General features: G+C 38.4%; 1 protein-coding gene across 2 annotated transcripts; it reads right to left on the reverse strand.

Moving 5' to 3' along the window:
* Positions 1-1284: 1284 nt before the first annotated feature.
* LOC122277702 (dual specificity phosphatase Cdc25) lies at positions 1285-4500 on the reverse strand. 2 transcript variants are annotated; one of them, XM_043087793.1, is made up of 4 exons: positions 4338-4500; positions 4098-4236; positions 1595-1804; positions 1285-1364 (listed from the first exon to the last, which is right to left on the reverse strand). In XM_043087793.1, the coding sequence occupies exons 1-3, from the start codon at positions 4418-4420 to the stop codon at positions 1634-1636; spliced, it is 393 nt and encodes a 130-aa protein (XP_042943727.1). In that variant the 5' UTR covers positions 4421-4500; the 3' UTR covers positions 1285-1364; positions 1595-1633. The 2 variants fall into 2 exon arrangements, with proteins under 2 accessions (XP_042943727.1, XP_042943726.1); XM_043087792.1 differs by having other exon boundaries at positions 1285-1804.
* Between the last annotated feature and the right edge of the window lie 7118 nt (positions 4501-11618).

The following is an 11618-nucleotide window of genomic DNA, read 5'->3' on the forward strand; positions in this document are numbered from 1 at the left end:
TTATGCTAAGATGGTACCACAGACTCAAGCGTGGTTACCACAAGTTAAGTGAAACACGAACCCAAGCATGTTTCACTCCATGTTATGCAAGTTAAGTGAAACATGAACCCAAGCATGTTTCACTCCATGTTATGCAAGTTAAGTGAAACACGGATCCAATCTTGTTTCATTCCATGTTATGCAAGATAAGTGAAACACAGACTCAAGCGTGTTTCACTCCATGCCATGCAAGTTAAATGAAGTACGGACTCAAGCGTGTTTCACTTCATGATAAGTTATGGGGTGCCCCAAACTCAAACGTGATTCACCATATGATATATTAAACACAAGATAAACAAGTTATTCATGCATTCACGCTACATGTTTGCCATGCTTATATATTTTTCTGCTCATGTAAATGGTGTATAGACATGCTATGAGAATCTGTGATGATATATGTTTGTTTGAAGAGTTAAGTCTATGCTAAGTTAAATAATATTTTACTATGTGATGTTCTATTTACCAAGTATTTTACTCATTTTGTTGTTGTTTGTCTTTCTATTTTTCTTCTATGTTTTATTGCCACAAATGGTGATTATGATGACGTAGAGCTGGATGGCCAGGTGTAGTTCTAGTATAAAGACTTAGAGAGGAATAAGTGTCAATTACACAATAATTAGCTTTCTTTTATGTCATTTCAATAACTAGTCTTATTTAAGACTAGTTTATGTTTTACTTTATTTTCAGTTTCAAGTTCCAGAGACTATTTATGTTTTTTTCAATTAATATTTTCAATAAATGAGGTATTTCAGAATGTCGAGTCTCTTTACCGGGTATTATATTATATATGTTATTAACATCTCTATCCTACAGGAATGGAATGTTACATAATTACAAGTACTAAATGTATTTATACACATAAAAGGCAATAACAGAAAATAACTAACTTTCTGCATCTTTTTCTACTTTAACACGTGCTACTTTGAACTTTAATTCCATTTGCTCAATCTGTGAATACTCCAACATATCTCACAGCATTTATAGTTGTTTAAATGAATTTATCGAACATTAAATATCAAATAAATATTATGAAACCGACTTTATGTATCCATCACTCTCATTCTAAATGCTAAGAGTTCCGACCATAATGCCTACCATGACCATCTAAATTGCAAAGATGCTAGGTGTTGCGTAGGGTCTTTAAATGAAGAAGATTTATTTGGTACAAAATACAGGATATTTTAGTCATTTCACCCATCAACATAATTTGAAATAATCAAGATATTCCATATTGTACATATTAAATTGATGCTATCCAAGAAATTTAGAGTATCCTGTTCTCCATTTAGAAGGTATCCAAACATGCAAATTCCTCCTTTAACATCCTGGAAACAGAAGGAAAATTACACTGTAGTTAACAGCAAACTGTTTTTCTTCCAATAATAGAATTTGTGGGCTTCTCCCCGTAATAACTCACTAAGTAGAAAAAGGATAAAACGTACTGAGTAGAAACTGGAACATCATCAAATTACATAATTCTATATTACGAAGTGAATATATTGTTTGGACATGCACCCTGTAAACTGATTGTAAGTAGATGACCCCAACAACATACCATCGTTCTTTCCTGTCCAGGAGTTCTTTCCATTGATAACTATGCACTCTCGTCCTTACAGGGGATATCTGTGCAGCGACAAACAGGTCGACCAGCAGCTTCCCAGCCATTGAAGCCGCGTTCCAGGACCCAAATATTCTTTATTCCTGAATCTTCCTTCATCTCCTCAAGATAATTGACAATCTTTCGTGCACAAGTTGGTCCACGAACCTAGAGAACCATAACAATGGGTAGATATTTCAGGAAACCCCCCCAGCTCGTACATAAGGAGTGATGACTAGAAGAAAAATTTAGAAAGAAAAAATATTTTTTCCTTAAGCTATTAGGTAGTGTTTTTTTTTTTTTTTTGTATACTTCCTGTATATCAGGGTTACACCCTATTTAATTATTAATAACATTTATCTTATAGAAAAAATTTTACAAAAGAGTTTCAGTCAGACTGGAATAGAATTTATGAATGAAGTTCGGTATAATAATTGCTAAGAAAAGAAATCATAACAATTGTTGTACGAAAATTTGTTATTAAATGATGTGCAGATGTAGAATATGGGGGAGTCACAGTATGTGTGTGTGTGTGTGTGTGTGTGTGTGTGTGTTTATATATATTGATAAGTTTGGGCATCACATAATAGAGTAGGAAGTATCTTGAAGACTACCGAAAAATTTTCTCCAAGGATGCATTTAAGAGAGCAGTTACCCATCCACATATGTATATCATATATTGTCCAATGTACCTACATTCAGCAGCATCAAATTCTAGGACAAGATCTCACTGATCTCTCATAGCAGCCATGTAGGGTCATTTGAGTAAGAAGGAAAGGGAGCAAGTTGATATTTGATGAATAATTTCTCATATCATATTTTCCTTAGAGGTTCTGGGGCTCATAAGTTTCTGAAATAGCGAAATGTGCAAAAGTTGAAGAAAAAGTCATTTTCAACAGTGATCTCAAAGAAAAGGGATACTCATAGTATATGAATGTATAAAACATTCAAATAAGCAGCCACTTCATATGTCTTTACATAGCACCCTGACTTCTAAATAGTTCTTTCCTAATAGATCATCTTGCCCCACCTCCACTTGCTTTGTAACTTTTATCTCATTAATGCATATATCATGCTTCACTCAACCACAAGACTCAAACCTTTAACTAAAAGAGAAGGATAATTCTGGATGTGAGCACCTGTCCAAAAACTTCCTATTAGTGACCTCCAAATGTTCCTAGGATGCCCTTTCTTCCAACTCTATGGAGAGACAACTTGATTAAAAAGGCCTGAACATGGAGGCTAACAAATTCATCAAAGCCAATAGTAACATAAGAATCTAATGATGGAAGTAGAAGAAGTCGTAGACAGCCCTCACACAACATAAATATTTTACTCTATAAGGCTAGGGTGCTAAGAGCACAAAGTCTTTGGCTGGTGAAGAGATATGCTACAGGACAAGAATAGCAGTGCAACTACTTGAGGTGGTGCAATTGCTTGAGGAGTTGCAATAGGTTTTGTTTAAAACTAAGCTTTATTTTGCTATTATGATTATAATTGTTTGCTTATTGAAGGAACGATGAATAATAAAGAACCATTCATTCAGGAATTTTTTTACAGACCATGTGGTCTCTCCAACTCGAAATAAGTGTTTTGCTATTGATTTGCCCTTTGTTTTTTTCAGCAATGCTCAGTCGTGATATACATACTTCCCAAGCATCCATCATGTTTACTTCATAAGTGATTATATAGATAATCATTTATGAAATTCCAACTTTGGCGCACCATCAGAAACCGTCAAGGAAAATATGATAATCCATCCTAACTAAGTCAAGACAAGTTTAAGTGTGTTACTCAAACAATTCACTAACCAACTTGAATTTCCCAAACGTTCTGCCTGAAAAACAGATTAGTGGATAAAGACAGCATATACACTCACGTCCCCTTCCAGACTGAATCCTAAATGACATGATATTGTCTTGGACATTCATATCCAACTGAGCTGGAAGAATTCCTAAACAGGATACGTAAGATGTTAATAGCCAAATAAAACTAGATGACTGGAAATAATTATAATCATCTGCACTACTTCATTCAGAAATTTGCAATCAACCAGTATTATAGTAGGACCAGAGATTTGGTGAAAAAATTCAGTTATTTCCCACCAAAACATAGAGTTTTTGGCACATCCCAATGCCGTATTGAAAGATCCAGAATAACCGTAAGGAGCACCAGCGGAAAAGGAAGTAAACGCAATTCAGGTCTTTGACTGCATTTTACTTAGATTTTTTTATGTGACTGGATGAGAAAAATCATGAAAGAGCTAATTGATTAGTGGTATTAACAATAATATCTTCCCCGCAGCTAAGAAATTACAGGTTATATTGAATTTTGGAAGCCATTGCATAGAACACCTTCCCACCCCCACAAAACCATTATATACTATACGAGATACCCAATAGGGAGAAATCACAAAAATCAAAGATAAGGTCGTAACAGGGTTTGAAAGCTACAACAAAACCTGGCTGAGAGCGCAGTGGAAAACAAGGGTATCTTTCCCCTTCACCTCTTGAATAAGGTTGGGTATCTTGTCAGAAAAAGTGTCACTCGCGTAGTGCAGAGACCCAGCAATATGGCCGTCGTAACTTCTCTCGTCATCCCTAGAAACCCATCAAAATTAGCTCAATATACGTTTCCGTAGCAAATTCCGGCCCCAAGATATAAATCAAAATCAGAAAGGAGAGTGTGATGGTGAATAAACCTGACATCGATGATGGCCATATTAGGACGGCGTTTGAGAGAGAGTAGCTGAGAGCCAGTCACGTAGGAGATACTCCGAGCCATTTCTTAACTTGGGCTCTTCCTTTCTTTTCCTCCACCGTTTTGTCCGAAAACAGAAACGCTTGTCAATTGGATTGTGTTATAAGTAAGATCAATGTACCAAAAAAAAAAAAAAAAAAAAAGAAAGAAAGAAAGAAAAAAGAAATAAAGAAGTAAGATAATGTAAAATACGCGTGTTAAAGTATGTGTATTTAATATTTGCTATTCATCGGTCTTCTAACTTAGTGAGAGAAACTCTAGCTTCTCTTTAACCTGAGTTGAGAAGCTCTGTCTTACTTTAGGTAAGATTGTCATCTAGTCTGTGTTCTGCTCAGATTGAGAGGGAAGGAGATGACTTCAGCACTCCTTAAACAATGAGGCAAGCTTTGACTTACTGAGGCTGAACAGGTGGGGATACAAGTTGATTTCACAATAGAGGAAATGATTTCAAAAAGAGGCAGAATGTGCCTTCTGGGACTGATCGTGGTGGATAAGCAAATAAACAAAGAGGCCTTCCAGGGTACAATGGTGAGAAATATGGAAGCCACGAGGGGTGGTTCTCTTCAAAACTGTCGGGGACAACCTGTTCTTAATAGAATTCAGTAATGCTCATGACATGAACAAGGTCAAACAAGGAAAGCCATGGACATTTGACCGTAACTTAGTCTGCCTCAAGGAGTATGATGGGATGATGGCACCTAAAGATATAGCCTTTGATTCAGAAACAATGTGGATCCAGCTCCACAATATCCCACTGGGTGGAATGACTAGGCAGGTTGGCTTGAGCATAGGAAGTAGTATGGGAGAGGTAGTAAGTGTGGATGTGGATGAGGAAGGGATAGGTTGGGGCCCTTATTTGCGTGTTCAGGTTAATATTAACATTACACAACCTCTCATGCGAGGTATTATCAGCTCCTTCAATGGGAGCAAGGTCTGGGTAGCATTCCAATATGAAAGGCTCCCAAATTTCTGCTTTGGCTGTGGTATAATTAAGCATGGCACGGCTGGGTGCCCTGAACCTGCAGCAACCAGGTCATTACATGGCAAAAATGAAGCTCAATATGGTGCCTGGCTTCGTGCAACCAACCAGAAAGAAGGCACCAAACTAAAATCGATTGACAAGGAGGTACATGGCCATAACCAAGACCGCTACCCAGCAAGAAAGGTTGATGATGATGATGTGGAAACATCGACCAACCACACAGGAAAGCAACCTGACACGCCTGTAGCTGGTGCAGAATCACAGGAAGGAACCACTCTTCCAAGGACAGACCATGCTTCTATCAAGTCTGGCTGCAGGAAGGACAAACGAGTGGAAAGGCCAGGTATGGCCCCAATTACTTTATTAGAGGCCGTTTCTAGGGAATGGAACATTACTAGACTTAGTGAAGGGGGACCCTTAGATGCCAACTCACCACAGACCCTCGGTCCAGAGGACCTACCTTTTGACCAAGGGGAACAAACATCTCATAACCTGAGGGGTATTAGAGTCAAGGGCTTGAGCAAGCAAAAGGGGCTGGTAATGGCATTGGTGAACAAAATAGAGAGGAAGTAAGGAACCAAGAACATATTCTCGAGGAGATTGACATCAATGTACCCCTAAAAGAACAATCTAGGAAATGGAAGAGGAGGGCCCGAGACATAAGTCTAATGGACCATGATACTTTACTGGACATAGGAGAGGATACAAATGAACTGGACACAATTGGCACCCAGACTAGAGGCAGAACTAAAAGAAAGGGGATTATTAAGGAATCAGCTAGGAAAATAGGGAAAGTTACACTGCAACATGAAGGGAGAGGTACCAAAGACACGGCAGAGGCTGACTTTCAGCCCTGCCAATTCAGATGAGCATCATAAGCTGGAACTGCCGAGGGCTTGGGAACCCTCGGACAGTTAGGATCCTTAACAGGTTGGTTAAGGATAAGTGCCCCAATTTGGTCTTTCTTATGGAAACCAAATGTTCCAAGGCCAGAATTGAGACTGTTAAAAGGTGCATCAAATTTGATAGTTGCTTAGTTGTTGACAGTAAAGGGAGTAGTGGAGGATTGGCAATGCTATGGAAGGATGATATTGAGGTTCAACTTTTCAACTTTTCTAGATGGCATATCAGTGTGTATGTTAAAACTAATGCTAATGAAACCCCATGGATGCTAACTAGCTTTTATGGTCATCCAATGACATCTAAGAGGGCACAGAGCTGGGCCCTTCTAAGAGTTCTGAAACCAACAGCCCCCATAGCATGGATGTGTATAGGTGATTTCAATGAAATCACTAGTCAAAGTGAGAAAATGGGTGCTTTAACTAGACCCTACAAGCAATTAGAGGCCTTTCATGAGGCCATTGAATTTTGTGATCTAACTGGACTCAATACAAGGGGTCTGAAATTTACATGGTCAAACACGAGAAGTGGAAGGGGATTCACAAAGGAAAGACTCGATAGGGGGCTTGCTAATGAAGAATGGAATATGAGGTTTCATAATGCAACATGTATGGTACTCCCTGCAATAAAATCAGATCACTCTCCACTAGTAGTATCATTAGTTAGTAGGTCTTTGGATAGTGGCAGGAATTTCTCAAGATTCAGGTTTGAAGCTGCCTGGACCTTAAAGACAGAATGCACTACTATTATTCAAGCTGCCTGGTCAAAGGCAACAGGGGGCAGTGGTGCTAGTTCAGTAATCAATGGCAAACTGGCCAACTGCTCCAAGGCACTGCAGCATTGGAATTCAACCCGAAGGAAAGAAGAGCAAGGCTCACTCAGGCAGAAGATGAAGAGAATTGCTGACCTACAAGATGATGACATAGGCAACCATGGCCCAACAATCAAACAGCTGCAGGAAGAAGTAAAACAGGCTCTGACTGAAGAAGAACAAAAATGGAAACAGAGGGCTAAACAATATTGGTTAAAGCATGGTGATAGAAATACTCAATTCTATCACCATCAAGTCAATCAAAGAAGGAAAACAAACTCCATTACACAGATTCTGGACCAAAATGGGCAGATAGTTGAAGGCAAGAAGGAGATAGCATCGGTTTTTCATGAGTATTTCACTAACATTTTCTCCTCATCAAGTCCATCTGAATACCAGGAATGCCTCCAAGGGATGAATCCAACAGTTACCAACAGCATGAACACCCAGTTGCTGGCTAAGTTCACAGAGCAAGAAGTTAAAGAGGCTGTGTTCCAGATGAACCCACTTGGATCCCCAGGTCCTGATGGGTTTCCAGCCCATTTTTACCAAACTCAATGGGATAACATAAGCAAAGAGACCTGCCAGTTTGCTCTTGCCATCCTAAACCAAGGTGGCACCTTATCTAGTGTGAATGATACCTTCATTTCACTGATACCAAAGGTCAAGAACCCAAAGAGAGTCACAGATTTCAGACCAATCAATCTGTGCAATGTCAACTACAAAATAGTTGCCAAGGTGTTAGCAAACAGAATTAAGCCTGTTCTTCCTGAGATAATATCAATGAACCAGAGTGCATTTGTTCCCGGTAGACTCATCACTGATAATGTACTAGTTGCATACGAGACACTCCATTCCATGCAAACAAGAATGAGGGGTAGAGCTGGTTATCTGGCACTCAAGCTAGACATGAGTAAAGCCTATGATCGAGTAGAGTGAGACTTCCTTAAAGCTGTTATGGTAAGGATGGGTTTTGATCAAAGATTGGTTGGTTTGGTCATGGCCTGCATCACCTCAGTTTCATACTCTATTCTAGTTAATGGAGAGGCCACCTTTTCTTTTAATCCATCAAGAGGAATTAGACAAGGAGACCCCCTCTCTCCTTATCTTTTTATCATGGTAGCAGAAGCCTTTTCATGCCTCTTGAATCAAGCTGAATTGAAGGGCAGCATCTCAAGTATACCAATTGGAACTGGGCCCATTCGTGTTAACCATCTGTTCTTTGCAGATGACAGTTTGCTTTTCTGTAAGGCCAACTCCCTGGAGTGGAGCAGGATGTTGTACATACTAGAAGTTTATGAGAAGGCCTCGGGGCAGGTGATAAACAAGGATAAAACCAGCATCTTCTTTAGTAGCAACACTCCTACTGAGATCCAAACCAATATCTTGAACATATCAGGAGTTAAAGCATCTGGCTCTTTTGAGAAATACCTCGGCCTACCTGCTATTCTGGGCAAATCCAAAGGGGCAGCCTTCCATTCTCTTATTGATAGGACATGGCAAAGGATTACAAACTGGAAGACTAAGTTTCTGTTAGCGGTAGGGAAAGAAATACTTATGAAGGCTGTCCTACAAGCCATCCCAACCTACACTATGGGCATCTTCATGCTCCCAGTGTCAATATCCAAGAGAATTAACCAACTGTTAAGGAAGTTTTGGTGGGGTTTTGAGGAGGACCATTATAAGGTTCAGTGGGTAAAATGGGATTGGTTGAGCCTGAGAAAGGAGAAGGGTGGTCTCGGCTTCAAGGATATCAAGAGCTTTAATCTTGCCATGTTGGCAAAACAAAGCTGGCGCCTACTTCAAGTTCCAAGCTCACTGCCAGCTCAGATTCTCAAACAAAAGTATTTTCCCAATGGGGCACTCTTGGACTCAATGCTGGGCAGCAGGTCATCCTATGCATGGAAGAGCATCCAAAGTGGCCTACAACTCTTAAAGGATGGACTGGTGTGGAGAATTGGTAACGGGACACGGGTAAGCATATGGAAAGACAAGTGGATCCCTCAACCTCATACATACAAGATACAATCCATCAAGCCTGAGGAAACAACCTTTTCATTAGTAGCAGACCTTATTGACCCGGATTTGAAGCAATGGAAAGAACCAGTCATAAACAACCTGTTCTCTACAAATGAGGTGGATGCCATCAAGTCTATTCCAATTAGCATTGGTGGGAGAGATGATCAATTAGTGTGGAATGGCACTAAAAACAGTAAGTTCTCTGTCAGCAGTGCCTACCACCTTCAGAGAGAGATGGAGTCCAGACTAAAGGGGGGGTCCTCATACCTTGATCCTCTTTCTAGTGTTTGGAAAACCCTGTGGAAGCTACAACTACTCCAGCAGTTAGAATGTTCGTGTGGAAGGCATGTAGTGAGGCCTTACCCACCATGGCAAACTTGATGAGAAGACACATTGTCACAGAAAGTTACTGCCAGTATGCAAGCTAGAATGTGAAACAACTGAGCATGCCCTTTGGAGTTGTGAGGCTGCTAGGGATGTGTGGAGTCAGGGCAGGAAAAAGATCCAAAAGCTGAGCCTAAACTGTGCTTCCTTTAAGGAAACCTGGGGCCTTCTTAGTCAACAACTACAAGGGGAGGAGCTAATGGAAGTGGCAGTAATATGTCGTTCTCTATGGACCATAAGAAATGGATTCATTCATGGGAAGGGTTTCATGCACCCAAACCAGGTTCTAAGTAAAGCCTTTGAGGAAATAGAGGCTTACAAGTCTAGCCAGAACCACCAAGGCTCCTGTCCAACCAGTCATGGTGAGGGGTCAACTAGTGTCTGGATCCAACCCCCTGCAGGCTACTACAAGTTGAACTGGGATGTAGCCATTAACACTACTCGGGGACTAGTGGGGATTGGTGCCATTTTGAGAGATCACATGGGAAGAAGCATCGGTACTCTTCAGGCCAGGAGGGAGCTGAATTTGAATCCTTTTAGTGGGAAGCTTATGCCTTAATGATGAGTGTGGTTTTTTGTAGGGATATTGGTGTTTCTAATCTGGTAGTCGAGGGAGATGCTGTACAAGTCATCAGGCTTCTTAGTGGCAATTCCCTTGACTGTAGTTACGGTGGATTGGTAGTGGAAGATGCCAAGAGGGAGCTGAACACCTTTGCTAACTGGTCAGCAGTTCACACGAGGAGGGAAGGCAACAAGGCAGCCCATACTTTGGCCAAAAATGCTCTCACACTTTCTGATGATTTGTTAGAACTTGAACTTACGCCATTTTGTATTCAACAGATTGTAAGAAGTGAAATGTCTGTAATGTCTTATTAAGGAAATGAAGTGTTTCTTTTCAAAATATATATATATATATATATTTTCTTTTCATCTTTGTGATATTTTTTATTATTTTTTTCCTTTTTTTCTTTTTTTTAAATTTCTCACATTTCGCTTTTATTTACAAAACACAAAAAAAATACACATTTTTTTTTATTATTTCTTCTTTTTTCCTAATTCTTTTAAATTTCTCACATTTCGCTTTTATTTATAAAACATGAAAAAGCTACAAATTTTTCATTATTTCCTTCTTTTTTTATATTTCTTTAAATTTCTCACATTTTAATTTTATTTATAAAACATGAAAAATTTCAATATTCTTAGAATACTTTATTTTTATAAAATGGAAATTGTTCACAAAAAAAATTTTGCAAAACATGAAAAAAGGATAAAAGTTCACAAAAAACAATATGAATTCATTTTTCTAATTTTTTTACTAGGATATTAATATCATTTTGGAGATAAAGAGATACTATAACCACATTAATATATGAAAAATATTCAAATATATGAGATTCTTATAAATTTAATGGTAATTAAAAAATATAAAAAAAAATTAAATGATATATAAGTTGATGTATGATGTTTTATAAAAATCTTTAGCTAGAATTAAAAAAAGTTTTGATAGTGTGTATGGAATATGTGAGAAAGCATCGTTTAGTAAGTTTTATAAATTAGATTGGTACTTGTTTAGAAAGAATAGAGTTTTTGTGCCATATAATTGGAGTAGTCAATTTGGTGTAAAGAACATTTTTGACATGTTGCATGACCGTTTGTGGGAATATCATTTGCCATCCATTGACTTGATTTTGACTTTCTTGAGTGAATCTTCAAATTAATTATGGGTTCAAGGGATTTCATTCTCGCGGGTTCATATCATTTGGTATTCAAAACAAGGTTTTTAATCATGTCTGATTCTATCTTCTAATTCTTGCATACTTAAATTTAATTATAGGGTTTCATTGTTCTAGGGTTGCAAAAAAAAAAATGGTGCAGAAATTTCCTTGTTCTTAGGGCTATCAAATTACTCTATCATTAGGTTCTTTGTGTTTTGGTCTTGGGCTGCCATATTGATTAGTGGTCAAAAATTGCATCATCTAGGATTTCAAAATTCTAGAGTTTCTTACATCTCCAAGTTTATCAATTGCTTGGAATGTCGTTTCATTGATTCTCTTTTACTTGTTAATTTCATGTGTTTGAATTCAATTGTTTGATTTACATAATTGAATATTGCTAATCGTGATTGA

Source organism: Carya illinoinensis, chromosome 9 (genome assembly GCF_018687715.1).
Source record: "Carya illinoinensis cultivar Pawnee chromosome 9, C.illinoinensisPawnee_v1, whole genome shotgun sequence".
Lineage (NCBI taxonomy): Eukaryota > Viridiplantae > Streptophyta > Magnoliopsida > Fagales > Juglandaceae > Carya > Carya illinoinensis.

Excerpts from the sequence above, each read along its gene's own strand:
- LOC122277702 (XM_043087793.1), bottom strand. The coding sequence starts at position 4,420 with ATGGCTCGGAGTATCTCCTACGTGACTGGCTCTCAGCTACTCTCTCTC. Across the intron at positions 4,237-4,337 it reads ATGGCCATCATCGATGTCAG|GGATGACGAGAGAAGTTACG; the intron begins GTTTATTCACCA and ends ATGGGTTTCTAG. Across the intron at positions 1,805-4,097 it reads TCCACTGCGCTCTCAGCCAG|GTTCGTGGACCAACTTGTGC; the intron begins GTTTTGTTGTAG and ends ATGGTTCTCTAG.